General features: G+C 47.7%; 1 protein-coding gene across 1 annotated transcript in view; it reads right to left on the reverse strand.

Moving 5' to 3' along the window:
* SNX29 (sorting nexin 29) overlaps nucleotides 1-21,307 on the reverse strand; it is a 447,929-nt gene that overhangs the window by 357,842 nt on the left and 68,780 nt on the right. The window contains exons 8-11 of the mRNA XM_081089509.1: nucleotides 19,389-19,755; nucleotides 13,595-13,713; nucleotides 9,155-9,230; nucleotides 7,400-7,482 (exon numbers count right to left, since the gene is read on the reverse strand). Coding sequence (XP_080945635.1) covers nucleotides 7,400-7,482; nucleotides 9,155-9,230; nucleotides 13,595-13,713; nucleotides 19,389-19,755 — 645 coding nt within the window. The remainder of the gene's footprint in view (nucleotides 1-7,399; nucleotides 7,483-9,154; nucleotides 9,231-13,594; nucleotides 13,714-19,388; nucleotides 19,756-21,307) is intronic.

Here is a 21,307-nt window from a genome sequence, read left to right on the forward strand (position 1 = left end):
ACACTCTGGGCCAGGATCCGCCTCCTTCGTGGCATTTCACATCACTTCTCTCGCCCCCACTCCCATCCGTACCCTCTGGAACCCAGATTGGGACCATAGGATTATTTTATACAAAACTTTGTTGAAACAATTTTGCCATAAATTAAGTTCAAAAGAATGCCAATAGTTAAACAGAATTGGGAAATAGAAAATGAAATTTTTATTCATCATAACATATGGTGTTTGGAGTAAGTCTGCTTAAACAGCAAATGATGAAGAGCTATTCTGTGCCAATCCCAAGGTGGCTTGAGAATAATCACAGGTATTTTTAAAGCCTTTAGGCTAACAACACGGATTTCTTATGTCTAATTTCACATCAAAAGTAGATGACTTTCTTTGGTTTCAGTATTAGGCAAACCTCTTTTCTATTTACCCATTACAATTAAGATGATATTTTGGTCTCATAAAAGAGAGATAAAGATGTTTGAGATAAAACAGGAAAAAAGGAAAAGAAAGTTAAAAGGATTTGAATAATTATAATCACCACTTTCTGTTTTATGTAGATGCTAGTGGCCTGGTGCATGAAATTCGTGCACATTAAAAGAGAATTAATTAGAGGAAATATTTTAATATTGCTATTTGCCCTTTCTCTATAATAGAAGTGTCAGAGATGAAAGAAAAGTAGTAAAATGTATATGAAAATCTTCCTCCTGTCAGAGTCTGGGGCGCACCGCAGGACCTAGCGTCAAGTCCTCGCCCACCACCCGCACACGCTTCGAAAACGCAGGAGACCCAGACCCAGCCGGCCCCACCCCCCTCAAGCTCCTCCAGGAAGGGGGCACAGCTTCAAGTCCCCCGGCCAGGCGCTGGGGCGGGGGTTGCAGCCTGAGGTCCCCATCAAGCCCCACCGGGGTGAGGAGCATGGCCTGAGTTCCCCCATCAAGCCCTGCCAGGCAGGGGCACAGTCTGAGGTCCCCCGTCAAGCCACGTGGGGCAGGGGTGCAGCCTGAGGTACCTCGCCCCGGCCAGGTGCCATGCAGCCTCAGGTCCCTGATGTTCAGTCATGACATTACGGCACCCTGGCTAATTTGCATATTCCTCTATTATTATATAGGATGAAATGATAACCTAAGGTAAAATTCCCTAAACCATCACAATGGAAAACACACCAAGAGTTGAAAACATGTGTGCTAAGCGGGGGAAAGGTGGTGATGGGGAGAAAATTATAGGGCTAGCTCCTGGACCATCTACCAGGTGGTACAGTAACCTGGGACGGCTTGGTTGCCACCTGGGGCATCTCTGGGGTAGTGGAAGGGTGGAAGGGGGTAAACTGGGAGGTGGAGATGTGGCAATTTGCATAGAGTGGCTGTATGGATAGGAGGTCCCCGGCTGCAGCATCCTGGCCTCACTACTCCTCAGTGTAATCTTAGTCCATTCAGCTGCTATAATAAAACATCACAGACTGAGCACTTTATGAACCATAGAAATGTACTGTTCACAATTCTGGAGACGGGAAGTCCAAGATCAGAGTGCCAGGTGAGGGCTCTCTTCTGGGTCACAGACTTCTCACTGTGTCCCCACATGGTGAAAAGAGAGATCTTCAGGACCTCTTTTATCAGGGTACCAATAAAATCCTCACTCAGGAGAATTCCTTCCTTTATTTATATTATAAAAAAAAAAACTTGTTTAAAGGGAATAATAAGTGTAAGGCTTCCAGACCTGGATGCCCACACACTGGTGGCACAAGGCGGCATGCCCTGCCTGGGTGATGGTGGAGCACGTCCCCTTAGGTAATCTAGAAGTGGGGAAAACTGAAGGTTTTGGAGTCAGAAAACCAGGTTCCTCACACACCTCACCACTCAGTCTACCTGGGAACCACGCCTGGCACACAGTAGGTGCTCAGAAAATATTTGCTGAATGATATCCTAGCTGTGAGGTCTTGGGTAAGTTACTTAACCTCAGTAAGGCTCTGTTTTCTTATACAGAAATAATATTACCTGCACCTCAAGATTGCTGGGGGCTAAATGAGAAAATGTAACTCTAAGCAGGCACAATCCTGGGCACATGTGAACTCTGCTGAAGCGTATTATTACTTTACTGGGTATTGCTTTTACACAGGTGTGTTAGCCCCTCCTTTCCGCCTCCTCACCAAGCCAAACCACAGAGCCCCATGAGCAGCAAAGAACACCTGCTTTAGTCCCACCCCTCCTATTCTCAGGTTCCTCTCCACATCAGCAGGACACCCAATGGGAGAACAAAAGGCCCCACACCAGAGGATATAAACCAACAGCTCACACCAGGGAAACACCCCAAAGGAATGCCGTCACACAGCTACGAAGTGCCATGTTCCCGGTTCTACAGCAGCAAAAACGCATAAAATGTCAGCACCTACAGTTGGTGAAGTGTAAAGAAACTGGCAGCTGTCACACTCCTGGCAACACACTAACTGAACATAAATGGCTGCTCACAGAAAGCCCAGAAAGGCAGGCCTAACTGTGGTCCACTAGCCCACAACCAGAAATTTGCTGCAAAGGAGCAGGTGTGCAAAAAATAATAATAATGGGCAAGAGTCTTAGAATGCACTGACTACAAGCTTAAAGCTTCTCGTTTTTTTCTTTACAATGAATAAAGAAACAGCAAAAATTTTAAAAAGACCTGACGACCCCTCCCCCCAAAAAACTAATCTGGTAAATTGTAATAAATCAAGTACCAGGCTATTATGCAGTCATTCAACAGGATGAGCAGGAGATGAAGAAGAAAAGGATACTATGAAGTAATGTCAAGAAAGCTGGAAGATTTAACTTTGGGTGATGGGCACACGGTGCAATATATAGATCCTGTAACAGAAACCCACACCTGAAACTTGTATGTTAATGTTGACCAACGTCACCGTAATGAATTTAATCTAAAAAAAAAGAAAGCAGAATATAGAATAAGCACACTGATAACAGCTAATAGTGACTCTTGGCTCTGATCCGAATACTCTTCTAAGAACATCACAGCTAATCTCCACAATGGCCATGCGAGATGGGTTCTCATCTTACGTTTGCACAGGGCAGCAAGGCACTGAGAGATTGAAGGCCACCCAGCCGAACCCGGAACCCGGCAGCCTAGCTGAGAGGGCACAATGCTCCCGCGAGCGCCAGCCATGCTGCGACTCCAACCAGGCACAACCCTGCACACCCAAAACCGGAACTGCAGAAGCCGAAAGTGCCCCTGAGCCAGAGTGTGGGTGTTCTGGTTTGCTCAAAACTGTCCTTACTACTCCACTAAATAATTAGATTTCGTCATGGGCTTTCTGTTTTCTTAAGTATAAAGGGCCTGGTAGAGAGACAGCAGTAATGGGGGTCTGCTCAACCACCCTCTCTTGGGTGCTAATAAGACTATACGCCCCAAATGCTAGGACCAAGCCCTGCCTTTTCAGAGCCTTTCAGAGATGTCCAGGGGAGGCTGCTGGGCAAGGGATTGTCAATTGCCCCAGCACTGAGGCTCAGCTGCAGGACAGTGTCCAGGCAGCCACGGGCACAGAGCACTGAATGACGTGGAGAAGCCACTGGCAGGACGTGAGGACATGCTCCCTGCTACGGGGAGCACCGAGTAGGGGTTTCTTTGCCAGGCTCTTCTGGGGTTTGTGAGAGTCAAGCATCTCTCGAGTGGAACCCTGTGTGTCACATGCTGGGATGCGACACTTAATTTGAATTGGGGTCACTCTGGGACACAGCTCCCGGGACACCCTGTGTTATGGACTGAATCATATCCCTCCAAAATCCCTATGTTGAAGCCTCACCCCAAATGTGCCTGCATTTGGAGGTGGGGCTCCAGAGGTCATTAAGGTTAAATGCGGTCTCATCCACAGGACTTACAAGAAGAGGCAGAGACAGCAGGGATGCATGTGCACAGAGAAAAGGCCAAGGAGAGAGCTCTCTCCCCAGAAACCCGCCCTGCCGGCACCTCCATCTTGGACTGCCAGCCCCCAGGACTGTGAGAAATAGGTGTCTGCTGGTTAAGCCGCCAGTCTGTGGCTTATTATTATGGCGGCCCGAGCAAACTACCAGTAATACACCCTGCTTACCCAGACAGACAGCTCTTCTTTTCCTGTGATGACACAGGAGGTGGGGCAGGGAGGGGGTACACAAGTCAAAACCCCCTCCATTCAGTTTCTAAGAACCCTGATTTCTCAGCCAGAAAACACACAGGATGGATGACAGTGCTGCCCCCATTAGACTCCCTGAAATTTACAGCCACCTAGAACACAGAACCCCCATATCCACACAGCAATCCCCCACACACCACACTGACAGATACAGAATGTCAAAATGTGGACGTAGTGACCTATTCCTCAGAGATTCAACTGTACACTCTGGACATGTCTCTACTTGCCAAAGATGAGAAATAATAAAACTGAGTTTACATTTTTAGAAAACTGTATGAGTAAAAATAAGAAAAATGGCTTACACCCCTGCCATCAGCATAACTGTTCAGAGCAGCCTCCTCAGTGAACACACACAAGCAGGGCCAGTGACTTCCTCAAGGACAGAAAATGGCTGAGGAAGACTCACAGCCTGCGGTCTCTGTACACCCCAAAGAGCAGTGACAAAGCGAACCCTGTACCCGAGAGGCGGGGCCTCAGCCCAGGGAGCAGGAACCTACTTGGCAGCCAAAGCTGGGACCGCTGGGTGTGTGAAGATGCCTGGCCCCTACAAATGTGCCTAAAACGAGGAGCCATGAAGCCTGCTATTCATGTCCCCAATCTCAGGATCACTGTCCTCTTCAAAACAAATGGAAATAAGGCAAAACCCCTGTTCCGTAGATGCACAGAGTCAAGCCTCACCCCTACATGGAAGTGTCCCCACATAAACAGACAACATCCCGTGCTGCAAGGACAAGGCGTCACATACAGTGATCAGAGAGACCAGCCCCCCTCACTTCTCCAAGCCTTCCGACTGCTTCCAGGGCAACGTCCGGGTCAGCAGAGGACAGCCCTCCACCTTCCCAATGCTCTCACCCACTGGTCTGTCTTTTCAACAATGGCCTCAGTCACAGCCGGCACAGGCAGCAGCGAGGTCAGCTTCAGAACACGGTTGCCTTCTCCCTGTCTTCATTTTTACAGTCACCTGCTATTTAAGTCAACCCATTGTGGCTCTCCAGTCACTGTAATTATATAAACTTACCTCTTTAAATAAAGACTTTCACATTTTTCAAGTGTACATTCAAAAAAAGAAAGGAATTGCAGGGTAAGTAACAGTGCCGTGGCGAAAAACAACTGGAATTTGAAAACCAGCAACCTTAGTGATCTCCTAGCCCAGTGACGGCGAACCTTTCGAGCTCGGCGTGTCAGCATTTGGAAAACCCTAACTTAACTCTGGTGCCGTGTCACATATAGAAATGTTTTGATCTTTGCAACCATAGTAAAACAAAGACTTATATTTTTGATATTTATTTTATATATTTAAATACCATTTAACAAAGAAAAATCAACCAAAAAAATGAGTTCGTGTGTCACCTCTGACACGCGTGCCATAGGTTCGCCATCACTGTCCTAGCTCATGTCCCACATCCTGGGCGATCTTTAAATACCTGCTCGGCTGAATCTAAGGCTGCGGAGCGTCCTAAAATACTACACGCTTTCACTGTACAAAGTGAGGCGGGTCATTCCCAACACAACAACCTCACAGCCTCTGCTCATGTCCTCCTTCACCCCCGAGTCAGAGGGTGCTCCCAAACGCCCCTCTTCCTTCCTGAGCAATGACAGCCCTGATGGGGGTGGGGCACGTCGCCTCCCAGGCCACGCCACCGATGTACGCAGCCATCCGAGAGGGATACGGTGTGCACCTTCTAGAAAGGGGCCTGACGGCCGGAGAGGATGTCGCCTTTGTGGACCATGGACCCACTCTGCAGTCTGGTGACGCTCATGGGCCTCTTCTCGGGAAAAATGTTTTGGTTTTTTTTGTTTGTTTTTTAAATATATTTTATTGATTTTTTACAGAGAGGAAGGGAGAGAGATAGAGAGTTAGAAACATCGATGAGAGAGAAACATCGATCAGCTGCCTCCTGCACATCTCCCACCGGGGATATGCCCGCAACCCAGGCACATGCCCTTGACCGGAATCGAACCCAGGACCCTTCAGTCCACAGGCCAACGCTCTATCCACTGAGCCAAACCGGTTTCGGCAAAATGTTTTAAATTATATAAAATAAGACACACACGATTACAAAGCAAACAGACTATATTGAAATAGAATTATGAAAATGCAAAAAGAAAAACCTAGCATAATAATATATAGGATTCTTTATTATCACATTAAAAAACGACCACGTTTTCATGCAGAAATGACACTCTGAGATTCTTTCATGCCAGTTTTGCAGGTGCCTGTGACTTCTGTCAGTGACACAGTCACCCGTTTTCTAACCACTTCCTATGTCTTGCTGCTACTTTCACAATTAAGAAAATGCTAAATTTCCTAGAGGCTGGGGGGAAAGGTTGTAAATATTTCCCCGTGTAAGTTCAGACCATTGAATCCTACCTGCGGGAATAGAGGCAGTTTCTCCTCTGCCCCCGCTTCCTTCCTGCCCATGGGATGAGAACAGTGGGCCAGGAGTCCTGGGCTCTGCCCGCCCGGAGCCCACACCAGCTCCCGCCTGCCTCTTAACCAGTGGTTCTCAACCTTGGCTGCACATTAGAATCACCTGGGAATCTTTTTAAAATCCTGATTTCTGGGCCTCATCCTCTGGAAATTCTGTTGCTTTGTTACTAATGTTGTGGCCCCACCCCATAACAAAGAAACAGAATTTCCGGAGGATGAGGCCCAGAAATCAGGATTTTAAAAAGATTCCCAGGTGATTCTAATGTGCAGCCAAGGTTGAGAATCACTGCTCTAAACAGACCTGCCTAGCTCATGAAGACACAGCAGGCTCATCTTGATCACATAAAGCCACTCAGACGTCCTCTTAATTGCTACTCCTCTAACACTTTTTTCTGGGTGGTGAGGTTGGAAACAGTCTGAACCTGATCACCAGCAACTTTCATTCATCTTTGAGAGACACACGCTTCCTCGCTTAGAAAAATGACTCCTCCAGAGCTACAAAGGACACGCAACTAAACAACCCTGCTGTAGCTGACAGCCTTCCAGGAGGTGAACCCTAAAGCCCTGAACGAGAGAAGACTGCCCTCTAACCTAGCGCTGCCCCACTCCAGGAGCATGTCCTGGAAAGTGTGCACAAGCCCACGCATCACATGCAAGCACGGCTCAGCGAGCCTGCAACCACGCACCACACTCCACGTCCGCGCCAGGGATGCACACACCTGACCTGACCCCACACTTCACAACAGTCGCGTAGGAGCAAGCACAGAGGCGCCGCCGCAACGCACAGGCCCAGGAGGCATCCCAGGACCAGCGGAGGCGACTCAGAAAGTACTTACTAATTGTCATCGACTCTGGCACCGAGGCAGGAGGTAACAAGCTGCTCAGAGGACTTCCTTGGCCTGGAGGACTGGCTTCCACGCTGGGAAAAGGCAGGCAGAAAGAGGTTACACTCAGCGACTTCAAATGCACACCCTCACCATTCAAACACTAACTGGTGCTAAGTTTATTCAGCTACATCTACTACAAGGAACAGAAGGCAGCCTTCGGAATTACAGTCAGTCCTCATTATTTGCAATTCCTGACCTACAAGTGTCCCCGCCCAATAATGTATCTGTAACCCCAAAATCCACCTCGCGGTGCTTCCGTGCTCCCGTGCTCACTCCTGCACGTGGCAGGGCCCCAGGTGTGTGTGCTCCCCGCTGACACCAACAGGGTGAGCTCTGCCTCCATCTTTCAACTCTCATACTGCAAGTGTGTCCTTTGGTGGGTGATTTAGTGCCACATTTTTCACATTTCTTGGTGACTGTGCTATTTAAGCGTAGTGTTAAAGGGCCATCTGGTGTTCCCAAGCACCAGAAGGCTGTGATATCCATTGCGAAGAAAATAAGTGTCAGGTAATCTTTTGTTCAAGCAGGAGTTACAGTGCTAATGGCCATGAGTTCAATGTCAAAAAGTCAACAATATATGTTAAATCAGGTGTCTTAGAACAGGAACAGACATAAACCAAAGGTATGTACTGATGGCTGACGAAAGGGCTGTGAGAGGTTCACAGGAGCCCAGCCCTCCATTTCCCCTGAGCAGTGGTTCCGCCTTCACAGCAACTGCACAGAACACAGTTACCAGAGATAATGAGAACCGGCTGTATATTTACAAAGCATTTGCAACATGGAAAAACAGCACATCTTTTATGAAGACAGCAGGGCCACAGTGTGGTTAAAGCACACAAGCACATACACAGGCACACGCACACACACACACACACACACACACACACACACCCCACTAAGAGGAAAAGGATCAAAATAGCAACACGGAAACAGAGTTGGGAGTTGAAAGTGATTTTTTCATTTAATGCTGCATTTTCCAGTTTTTCTAAGACAAACAGCAAAAAGGACTCGGAGTCCTGGATGTGTCGGGCACCAACCCTTCCTGACACTACTGATGGGTACAGCCTCCTACAGGCAGTGTGGTTTCAGAGAGCACAGCTTGGCTCCCCAGGGAGAGGCCACAGCCCCAAGCGAGGTATGGGGCAATCCGGCTCCCAGCCTGGAGCTGAGCTTGCAAATGAAACACCAAATTAAAGCCATGACGAGAAAGAAGGAAATACAGTAACAGCAACAAGGTTCACACAGAACAGAGACTTCACTGTGCCACCACACAGCCAAGGACTTTGGGCAACTTAATGTACTGAGATGGTTTAATTTGAAAAAAGAAGACTGATACTGCACTTACTACTAAAGCCAGACTAAGCACTTCACAAACATATGCTATCTAAGCGGCTTAAATATCATATAATATTAATTATTCAACATGATCAAATATTAAAATTAGTAAATAATGACAGAGAAGGTACCCAGATTTGGCCCCAAAAGTGCACAAAGTAAAGGTGGTATGCAAATCCTATTTCTTACAAAGTCGCTCACACCCTTTGACCCCTGACAACTCCACATTTTGTGATGTTAAGTTAAAACTGAACACAAATACAGCCTTGCCCTTCAATCCTAGCAGGTGCCCCCCTATCTTTAGAAAAGAATAAAATGCTGCATAAAATCCAACCCCAAAGGCAACCTGGTTTCTGACCACGCACTCACTTGTACCGAGGTCCGGGCTCCGGGAGAGCGTGATCCTCGGGTCCTGTCCCGTTCTCCAGGCTTCCGAGGGGGGCACCTGGGAACAGAGAGCAATCACAGAGAGCAGGTCAGGTTTCTGTTGTCATCGCATTTTCTCCATGAGGCGAGGACACAGCAGACAGCACAATAGCTCATCTGCTAAACAAGTTGACTTGGAAATTTTTCCCTTTTTGTCTGCTACCGGTTTCATTTTTTTTGTCCATCTCAGATTTTGCATCAGTCACTGATAGAAGGCCCCAACCTTTTTTACCTTAGCCAGCTGGAATTCCCCATGAAGTCCATATTCAGGGCCAACCTCAGAATCAGCGAATAACAAAGCTTTCTGTTACACAAAACTGCTCCTGCCTGTAGTGGCTCAAAATGGACACGAGAGGGCAGCACAGTCTAACCGCTGACAGTGTCTGTTCTGGTCAAAAGGAAGTGACTGCTGATTTCTAAGAAGCCACTTGCCCTGCATTCAGCGGCATGTGGGAAAGGCGTTTGGAAGAAGTGAGGCCACAAATAATCTCCAGAAACAACAGGCAAGAGGCACTGACGATTTTCATAAATGTTATCAGCTGCTATTCAAGTCTCTTTCCAGAAAGAAGTGCAAATCATATACCCCTTGGGCTAGATGGTGACATTAAGGCCAGCTTCACCCCGAACATTTGCTCACTGGAGAAACTTCTGGCTTGTCAATGCCCAGCACAAGCCAGGCCTGGACCGGAACAGGAACACAGTCGGAGGGGAACACCTCTGGTTTCCCTAAGCCGTCCGTGACAGCCTCCTCCGTGTCATTCCTTCCGTTTATGCTAGTGTCATCCTGCTCAAGACTCCCCAGCTCTTAAGGGGTTCAACTAAGGGACCTCTAAAAGGAAAAAAATGGTTTTTCACCTTTTTCACCCTGCTGACACCATCAAGCTACTCCACGTACTCCTACCTCTTCCAAGAAGTTTGAAGGGAAAAGAGAGTGTCTACTTTGCCGCCTCCCCTTTCTCATACCAGGGTATTGTGGTTAGTTTAAGACTGAGGGCTGCCAGGGCTCAAGCCCTGCTCCCAACTTTAACTCAGCAAGTGACCTATGCTCTTTGTGCCTCAGTTTCCTCATCTATGAAATGGGATGACTCTACTGCCTACCATACAACACTTAACACCTACCACATAATAAATTGTAATATGTGTAAAACTCAGGGAGAACAAACACTCAGTGAGCCAGGGGCTCTCATCTTCCCAGGCAACTGGATTTGCCCTCAAAGGACCCGAAGAGCGCTTCCCTCGGTCCCCCTCCTACCTTCCTCCTTGAAGCACTCCTTTCTCGGCCTTCATAGCAATGATCTTTGGTCCCCCTCCCCTACCATCTTTTTCTCTGATTCCTGAGCAAAGGTGTCCCTGAATTTCAGCTCTGTGGCCTCTGTCCCCGATAAATCCAGCAAGGTCTTAGCTACAGACTCCACGCTATGAAGATGACCATGCTCAACCCTCGCCTCTGGCTAGGACCTGAATCTTGAGTCCCAGTCCCACATTTCTCACTGCCTACCGGAAATCTCCACTGGGATGTTCTTCAGGGCCACCAAATGATCATGACCTTCAAATCCACTCTTCTTCTGTCACCACTTCCCACTGGCTGTACCCTCAGAACCTGGCACTCAACTGCCCTCCCATCACAGAGCTAGTGGTGCCCAAACCTGCCAGCTCCCCCTAACTACCTCCCACTCCTTGCTTCCCAGCCGTTTTCACCCTCGTTCAAAGGCTCCAGACCTTCCAGGGGTCACCGCACCCTCTCTAACCTGACTCACACGGCTCAGGTTCTCTCCCTGAAGCAAGGACAGGGGCTCCAACACACCAGTACACATGGAAACTCGTAGTTGGAGTGAAGGCCACCATCACCCACCAGCATCCTGGATACAACACTGACTCAGCCCCCAGCGGATTTCCCTTCAACGAGCTGATGGCTGTAGTGAGCTGAGACCCCAGAGCCACAGAGCAGTCGGAGACACAGACTAGCTCACTCATCTGCCACGTCCCTTCTGAGGCAGGTACTGCCGCTACTACTATCTTAATTTTATTTTTTAATGTTTTTTTATTTATTTTAGAGAGAGGGATAGAGAAGCATAATGAGAAAGAAACATCGATTGGCTGCCTCCTGCACACCCCCTACTGGGGATCAAGCCCTGGCCTGGCAGCTCCCTGACCTGAGCCCCTCCCTCGCCCCAGAAATGCAGCCCAAAGCTCAGCCCCCGATCCACAGAACACCCCCTTCCAAGATCCAGAAGGATAATGACTCTATGTTCAGGGTCCCCTTCTCCGCCGCTTTCTCCCTCCCAAGACTTAGCTACCAACACATCCATCTTCCCCACCATGTCCCTCTCCCCCTGTTTATCCTCCTCTCTCCCTCCCTTCCTCTAATACCCCAAAGGCAATGACAGCAGAGGCACTAACATTTTCAAAGATGATGGGACGGTCTCCTAAGGGAGGAGCCCCTTGTGTGCAAACTCACCACCAACAACACGAAATGGCTCCCAGGCCTGACTGAGAGAATACGTTAAGATCACTCAATTAGGGGGTGTCGGTCAGAAGGGGCAGTAGTCAGAAAAGGAGGGAAAGAAAAGGAGTTTGGGAAAGGAATCATGGCCATGCTGGGTGCTGCCTAGGGAAGGGTCCCCCTGCAGGCAGGCCAGTCCCAGCGCCACCTGGGCCACACGCCTGCCGTGGAAATGGGGCATCATGCAGGAGGGACTTGATGCACCCTGCAATCCACTCGGGTGACGGTTCCCCCAGCTCCAGCTCCAGTGTCTCCAAGCCGCCTGGATGAATCTGCCTCCCATGCCATGCTCCTGCTGGCACTTGTCCCTCTGGCTGTCACATTGCCCAAGGCCACTGAGAGCTCTGTTACTGTTCTAAGGGAAACAGCTGGCAGACTGGCTCCTGTGCAGCCTCTCTGGTGAGGGCAATCCGATGCTGGAGCTCGGGCCCCATCAACAGTGACAAGACAGCCTTGGGTCCGCCAGGACAAAGGCCAGAGGTAGGACTGTGGGCAACCTGCCAGGGGATGTCTGCTCTTGAGGGTCCGCGAGGGTCCTGGACCTAGCCAGGGGCTACTTCCCCTAGAGCAGTGATGGCGAACTTTTTGAGCTCGGCGTGTCAGCATTTTGAAAAAACCTAACTTAACTCTGGTGCCATGTCACATATAGAAATTTTTTGATATTTGCAACCATAGTAAAACAAAGATTTATATTTTTGATATTTATTTTATATATTTAAATGCCATTTAACAAAGAAAAATCAACCAAAAAAATGAGTTCGTGTGTCACCTCTGACACGCGTGTCTTAGGTTCGCCATCACTGCCCTAGAGACACTGGTCTACAGAAAGCCCAGAGGGATGGAGAATGCTGGGTGAGATAAGACCAAATCCCAGTTTAGTGGCAAACAGCATTTCGGAGCAGCCAGCCATGTGCCCAGCATCTGATGGTTAGAGGAGCCCAGTTAAAAAACGAAACAGCCACTGGAAACAAAACAGACTGCCTAGAGTGCATGCACCTCTCAGCCCAGCAATACCTCACAGCCCTACCGAAAGGCGCCTCCGGGGGGAGCAGGGCAAGGTGAACGGGGACCTGGGTGGTGAGCTGCGAGCCACGAACAAACCCTAGAAACTCCAGTGCTCCCTGCACAGTGGCAAGGACAACAGTCTGTCATCCAGCTCAGAAAGCCAGCAGCTTCCTGAGCAGTTGGCAGCCCCGTCAGTTTCTTAAACCTGGCCCTGGGAAGAGGTCAGGGTGGGGTTGGGAGACCACGGCCTCGGGGACCTGGTGGTGCTGTGGGGAAGTGCCAGGCACTGAGTCGGCTGCATTCACTCCCACTCCTCTGGGCCAGCTGGGCTCCTGCACGTCTGTCCCCCCTCTCCCCGTGACCTGCCCTCACTACAGAATAACAAACCACACATAAGGGTGCTCAGCAGCAGGGACTGGGCCCGAACTGCTACCCACTCCACAGGCAGGTCTGAGCAAGCTACTCCCTGACCCTAAGCACTCTGCTGCCAAGGGTGCCAGGGCCTCCACAGCTATGGGTTCTGTGACCTCCCTTCTCCTAAGAGGCTCAAATAATGGTCATCCTTTGTAGTCAACTTGTACATGACCAAGTTCAGCAAATCACTGGCAAGAAGAAAAGCAGACTGGGTACTCCCTGGTGACCTGCCAGCCCATTTTGCCCAACCTTATTCAGGCGAGGGCATCTCAAAATACCCAGGTTCAGCAGGAAGTGAAGCCAAACCCACTGTCCCTCCGAACCTCAGCAGCCCTCCTGTTCTGAGCCCGGCCTCCTTGCCCCCACTCCCACCAGCAGAAGTGGCCCAGACACCCCTGTGGTTCTCAGAGCCGACACTCTACACTCGTAGTGGAGGGAAAGAGCAGGCAGGAAGCACCCACCTGCAGGGCTGAAGGAGCCCACTCCGCTGACCGGAAAGAGGACATCGGTGTCGCCGTGCAGCACCTGCAGAGGAGCCCAGCTCTGCATCTGGGAGAGGCAGGTGTTCCCGTCCAGTGGCCTGTGATGAAAGAATACAGCTATGTGAAAGGTCGAAGGGCCCCTGAGGGCTCAGGTCACCACAAGCATCCGCTGGGCCTCCCACAAGCTCCTTCTTGGGAACTAACCATGACAGGACTGGGCATAGCAGGAGATGCAGACTGGGAGTCGGGAGCACGAAGTCTGGAGCCAGACCCCTTGCATTTGTTCTTTCAGCCACTTTTTACTGAGCACCTACTATATGCCAGGCAGTATGCAGCACATATATTCTGTGCTGGCAAAAGAGCCAGCACACAGTGTTTATCCTGCCCTCATGGAGCTTAGTCTATTGGGGGGCACAGACATGAATCAAGTATTCCCCCTAAAAGGTGTAGAACAACAGCTCATCCTCATGGAGCTGGTCAGAAGGTCATGGAAGGCTTCCTGGAAGAAGGGAGGTTTGAGGTGAGAGCTGAAGGAAGCACAAGAGTTACCTGAGTGAAGAGGAGGGACAAGAGGGATGGAGGGGGAGGGAATAGCATGTGCAAAGTGCTGAAGGAGGAAGCATGGTGTGTTCCAGGCTCTGAAATGATGGCAGCCACGTGACCTGGGCTGGCACTTTGCCTCGTTGGTTCTCAAACCCTCTCAAGTAAAGAGCAGAATCAGACCAGACCATGTCTGGGTCCCTTCCAAGAAAGGGGGTCACTCAAACATAAACCAGCTCACATTATCTGTTAAATTGTCACCACATCCACTGAATACAGAACTAACCTTTGTAGTACCAGGCTGGCTCAATTCAACTCATTTGAGAAAGTACTGCCCACAGCACATTTACAGACTATAAACTCACTCTGTAACTCAGCTGTGAGGACCAGAGCAGATCATAATCACACCTACTTAACAGAGGGAGGAAGGGAGGGGTGGGGAGGGAGAGGGAAAGACAAGGAAAAGGGAGGGGAGGTGGGAGGAGGAAAGGAGGGAAGAAGGGAGAGAGGGAGAAAAACTCAAAAGATTCTGACTCGTACACGGTCATAAGCCTTAAGGACAGAACCAAGGCTGTGGGGGCTCAAGCACAGGTCTTCCAAACCCAGGAACAATGGGGCTCCTGGCTCCTGCCCACCACGCATGATGCATAGCGGTTTCTTTTCATTCCTTAGAGCAGGGATCAACAACACTTTCCTAGAAAGGACCAGATAGCCAAAGTTTAGGCCTTGTGGCCATACTTATTCTTCTTTGGGTTTTTGTTTGTTTAGCTTTGTTTGTTTGTTTAACAATCCCTTAAACATGTAACAACCAACCATTCGCAGCTGTGTAGAGGACCTGGCCAGCAGGTGTAGCTGGCCACCCCTTCTTTTAGAGATCATCATGTAGAAATTCTGCTTTCAGCCCGCTCTAGCTTGTGGTCATACATTTGGCACCAAACAAAAGTCTACAGAATTTTGCAAAATGTATCATTTAATCCTGCAGGTACACACACAATGAGGCTCTCAGATGGCGCTCTAGGGCACAAGAGAAGAAGGCTCCTTCTTCCATGAACGGGGCTGTGCCCCTAGAACCTGTACAGAACTGTCCTCCTGGGGCTCCAGTCCAGCAGCTGGTGACTGAGGGACTCCCAGACACCCAGAGGCAGTCAGGGCACCCCTCAGAAGGCAGCAAAACCACCTGTCCTTTCCCCACCATTGCACTTGCTGCTGTTTCTGAGGGGAAATCTTGCCACTTCCCAGCAACACATGCAGGGTACAAGGGGAAGCCAGACTCCAGCAGCTGAGGTTTGGGACCCAAGCAAAAGGGGCCAAGGGTCACACCTCAAAACTGAGTTACACCAAAGTGGCTCCTGAGGCAGAGACCAATTCAGAATATGGTGCCACATAAGAGCAGGTGTTGCTTTTTGTTAGAAAAGTAAAACACATTGTAAAACCAAGAAAATGTTAAAAAGAGGAGGGGGAAAATGACACCCAACACCACATTACCCAAACCACAGCTGATTTAGACACCATCTCCTTTTAGTGTGTCTTTTCTTTCTTGAACACAGTTTTCTTTACGAGGCCATACTGAAACTAAATGTAGGATTTTATATTCGCCTTTTTTCATTCAGCATAAACTCACAAGTTCATTTCAAACTACTTGGATACTCTTACACTTCGCATTTGAGAGGTTTAAGGTCCTAAACATTAAGCTGTCGAGGTTCACGCGATGTTAACCGCTCCTCTGTGGTCACACGTGTCGGACGGCTCTGAGGTTCTGCTTCTCTAAGTACGGACTTTGCTATCTGAGGCAGCAGCCTGCTCCCGGAGACGGCCCTTGGGTAGATCCCTGGCAGTGGGGTTGCTAAGTCAAGTGAGGTCGACATTTCTAAGGCTGCTGACACTGTTTTCTAGAGGGCTGCCAACACTAACCAGCTACGGAGGAGGGTGCCTTACATCACTCATTCCGCAGCATGCGCCTACTGTGTGCCTGGAGCATACCAAGCCTGAGGACACACCAAGGGCATGCCACAGCCAGGACACTAACCAGGGCCCGCCTTTTCCCAGTTCTCACTTTAACTCTCCGCAAATATGACAGGCGAGCATAGTATCTGCTTTCACTTTGCCTTTGCTTAATTGCTAGTGAGGTGCAACATTTCCCCACATGTTTGAAATTCTTTCTGAATTATGTTTTCACCCTACTTTCCTGGTGGTATCATAGAACACATATGAAGTGACAGAAAAACTACTTTCTACAATCAAGGTATTATCCTCTTGAAAAAAAAAAAAAGCAAAGCCAAAATCTTGAGGGACAAGATTTTCCTTAGTCATCAAATAAGTGGTTTAACTCCTAGCAAACAGAGGCACAGAACTCAGCCTTTGGCCAACAGAGCATCTGAAAGCCCTCAGAGCGTCGACCTTGCCAGAGGCGGTGACAGACCACAGAGTGCTTCCCCTGGCCTCACCTGGCCACTCCCCTCACAAACCCAGCTGTGCGGTTACACTGCTCAAGTTCTGGCCCCTCAGGCCCCGAGACCGTACATATGAACATTTTCTTACAATCGGAAGGAAAGCATTAGCCCTTGCCCAGGCCTGCGCACTATAGGGTCCAGGTTTGATTCCAGCCAAGGGCACATGCCCGGGTTGTGGGCTCAATTCCCCAGCCAGTAAGGGGAGTGCAGGAGGCAGCCAATCAATGATTCTCTCTCATCATTTATGTTTCTATCTCTCTACTTCTCTCCCTTCCTCTCTGAAATCAATTTAAAAAAAATTTTTTTAAGGGAAAGCATTATTCATAGGCCCTCATCAGTCCTGCTCCTTCCCCAAGATGCTCTGTGAATGCTCACTCAAGACCCCATTTACGCAGGAGAGGCTCCAGAATTTGCAGGAGGCTCGATGGCCCCGAAGGGCCAGCTCTGTGAAGGTCACCTGCACTGTCCTGTCTCACACATCACAATGCTGGCAGCTACCTTGGCTTGCAAGGCGGCCTCCCCTCCAGACTCCCTCAATGGCACTGGTCATTAGGAAGAGAAATGACTGAGTTTGAGGCCAATGAAAACCCATGAAGTGAATAAACTCAGTTGCTCTCACCTGCAGAGACACAGAACACAAGTGGCATTTCCTGGAAGGCCTAGATTAAGACTAAAGGCAAGTGTGAGGGTGAATTTTAAGTGTCAACTTGGCTATGCCACAGTAGCCAGATATGATCAAACGTTATTCTATGCTCCTGGGAAGGTATTTTTCAGATGAAATGAACCTTTAAATCGGCAGACATTGGGTACTAGTAAAGCAGACTACCCTCCATAATTTGGGTGGGCCTCATTGAATCAGTTAAAGGCCTTCATAGAAAAAGACTGAGAAGAAGTTCTGCCAGCAGACAGCCTTAGGACTTACACTGCAACTCTCCCTTGAGTCTCCAGCCTGCCAGCCCACCCTCCATTTTCTGAACTCGTCGAAGTTCCACCATCACATGAGCCAATCCCTTAAAATAAATCTCTCTAGACAGACAGATACACAGAGAGAGAGAGATACGCACACCCTCTTCGTCCTGTTTCTCTGATGAACCCTGACTAACACAGCCCATCACAAGACCTGGACTCCAGGAACAAAACATTCACGGCCTGTCAGCAAAACAAGCTGCAGGGACGCTACTCTAATGATTACTTCAGGAGGAGAAAAAGCCTCTGCATGAAAATGTTTATTTCACAATGGCTGATAAGAAAAAGCTACGACAGACAAAGCTGCCATTAGGAAGATGTCAATACTCAACAATGGGGGAACCTTTAACAAACATGACATATTGATCTAACCGTGGTCGGCAAACTGCGGCTCGCGAGCCACATGCGGCTCTTTGGCCCCTTGAGTGTAGCTCTTCCTAAGCCTTAGGAGTACCCTAATTAAGTTAATAACAATGTACCTACCTATATAGTTTAAGTTTAAAAAATTTTGCTCTCAAAAAAAATTTCAATCGTTGTACTGTTGATATTTGGCTCTGTTGACTAGTGAGTTTGCCGACCACTGATCTAACTGAACTCAACCAATCGACATTCAGAATTACATGGAAAATATTCGACAGTACAGTGTAAGCTATGGAGTACAGCATAACCTAACCTTAACCCAGCTTTGCCCATTGCTCTGACAGATCTCAACTCTCTACGAATCCCATTTTTCATCCATCCTGTGAGGGTGGTATCCACTAACCTACGGATTAGGAAATTATATACATAGCTTATAACATCCGACATGTCACACCGATGGCCAATCAGATGATACTAATGCAGGTACCCACGTGAATGAGGACCAGGGTAACAATCAAAGACAAAAGTAGGCATAGTCTCATGAGAAATAAAAAAGAAAAACTATTAAAGCATGAAAGTGGAAAGTTTAGGGCTAAGACATACTGTACCTTTCAGTCATACCATGGGGTCTCACTATCTCTGTTTCACTCTCGTGGGCTGGTTTTGAAGTCAGAGTGATCAGGATAGCATTGACCACTGTAACGCCTAAGTGAAAACTAATTTATTTGGCATGAAGAGTAAAACCAAGCTTGGGAATATCATTACAATAGTAGGGTGCAGACAGCCCACATGGAATAGCTCAGTACTTTGATGACAACCCTACTAAGAAGATACTGTTTTTCTCCCAGGTCTCTGATGAGCCCTGAGACTCTGGGAGGTGAAGTAACTTGTCCAACCTCATCCAACCTAAGCCAAGGAGCTAGTACACAAGGCCCAGGTTGTCTTGATTCCAAAAACCAAGCTCTTAACTGTACTTGTTTGCTTTATGCCTTCATGTGTCAAGCCCCTTCCACAGGCATAAGACTACAGCAACTCCAATGTTAAAGCAGCAAGTGCAGGCAAATCACTGATGCTCACACCCCTGCGGATAGACACAGACGTCACCAGCCCACGGCTATTTTCTAGAATAACCCTGCCTTTCTCCTGAGCTCCCTATGCTAGAAGCAAGTTAAAGTTGGGAGGAAAAGCTAGAAAACAAAAATGAAAGCTGGATATGTAAAGCAAAAGTTTCAAGGCATGCATCTTGACACTAATTTTGTAATAGGTACCTTCAAACATACTCCCTTCCCCTCTTAGTTCTCGAGAAGCTAATAATGCTCCTTCCTCCTAAATCAAGATCTGAAAAATGAAAGATGCCCTAAACAAATATAAACCTTGCACCCTTCTTTCACCCAATTCTGCAGGAAGGGAAAGCAGTTAACGTACCATCCTTCGTTAAAACCTAGAGTGGAACTTACTTCTCAGGCGACTCTGAGTGGCCCGTGCGCTTCCTTCCCGACGTGTACATGTCATCCTCATTTTCATCCACATCTTCATCGTCGATGCTTTTCACATCAAGCTTCTGGTACCCAAACTCCCCATTCAAAGACAGAGAATCAATTTTCCATGAGTTGCTGCTCTGGCTTCCAATGGAATTAGGTCCAAAGGGGCTTTCAAAGGCCATGATATTGACAGAGGAGCGGTCAGAGTTCTCCTCCGAGCTCTCCCCGGTCCCAGGTATCTTTTTAAAAACATCACCAGAGGTCTGCTCATCTTCTTCATCATCAAATGAGATAATATTGGTCACCTTCTTTTTCTTCTTCCGTTCCTTTTTACATTTGGCATCTAGTAAAATATAAGATATGCTATGATAAAAGAAAAAGTAGGCAAGATAAAGGAGTGATAAAGCCATCTTGACTCTAGATCATGAAAAATCCTCTACTACTCCACTGCTATTCAGACTTTCTTAAATCCTTGGAAAAACATCTGTTAGAAGACTGAGCAAAATATATGTGTCTCCTCAGGCAAGGGAAACAAAAGAAAAAATAAACAAATGAGACTAAGCCAAAACTAAAAAGTTTTTGCACAGTGAAGGAAACAATCAACAAAATGAAAAGACAATGAAAACCTGCTCAAAGTCACTAATTATACGAGAGATGCAAATCAAAACGACAATGCGTTATCATCTCACACCTGTCAGAATGGCTATCATCAACAAATCAACAAACAACAAGTGTTGGAGAGGATGTGGAGAAAAAGGAACCCTTCTGCACTGCTGGTGGGAATGCAGACTGGTGCAGCCACTGTGGAGAACAGTATGGAGCTACCTCAGAAGACTTAAAATGGAACTCCCATTTGACCCTGTGATCCCACTCCTAGGAATATATCCCAAGAAACCAGAAACGCCAATCAGAAAGGATATATGCACCCCTATGTTCATAGCAGCACAATTCACCATAGCTAAGATTTGGAAACAGCCTAAGTGCCCATCAGCAGATGAGTGGATTAGAAAACTGTGGTACATATACACAATGGAATACTATGCTGCGGTAAAAAAAAAGGAACTCTTGCCTTTTGCAACAGCATGGATGGAACTGGAGAGCATTATGCTAAGTGAAATAAGCCAGTCAGAGAAAGATAAATACCACATGATCTCACTCATTTGTGGATTATAGAGAACAACATAGACTGATGAAAAAGGACAGACCCAAAGACTGAGAAACAGCGATCAGGCTATCAATCCCCAGAAGGAAAGTAGAGGAGGGCGGGGGTAAGGGGAAGAGATCAACAGAAGGACTTGTATACATGTATATAAGCCAAACCAATGGACATGGACAACGGGGGGATGGGAGCATGAGTTTGTGTGTGGGGGGGAGGTTGGGGGTTAAAGGGGGGGATGAGGACACATTTGTAATACCTTAACTAATAATAATAAAAAAATATATATATAAAATAAAATAAAAAAACTATAAAAAAAAAAAATGAAAAGACAACCTACTGAATGAGGAAGACATTCCCCAATGATATATCTGGTAAGGGGCTAATATCCAAAATATATAAGGAATTCATACAACTTAACAGCAAAAACCAAATAATCAAATTAAAAAATGGACAGAGGACCTGAACAGAGATTTCTCCAAAGAGGACATACAGATGGCCAAGACATATGAAAAGATGCTCAATACCACTAACCATCAGGGGAATGCAAATTAAAACTATAATAAGATATCATCTCATACATGTTAGAATGGCTATGACCAATAAAACAACAAACAAAAAGTGCTGGCAAGTGGAGAAAAGGATTCCTCTTACACTGTTTGAGGGATAGTAAACAGGTACTGCAACTATAGAAAAGTTTGGAAATTCCTCAAAAATTTAAAAATATAACTACCATATC

This window comes from Myotis nattereri (genome assembly GCF_964212035.1).
Source record: "Myotis nattereri genome assembly, chromosome: 4".
NCBI classification, from domain to species: Eukaryota; Metazoa; Chordata; class Mammalia; order Chiroptera; family Vespertilionidae; genus Myotis; species Myotis nattereri.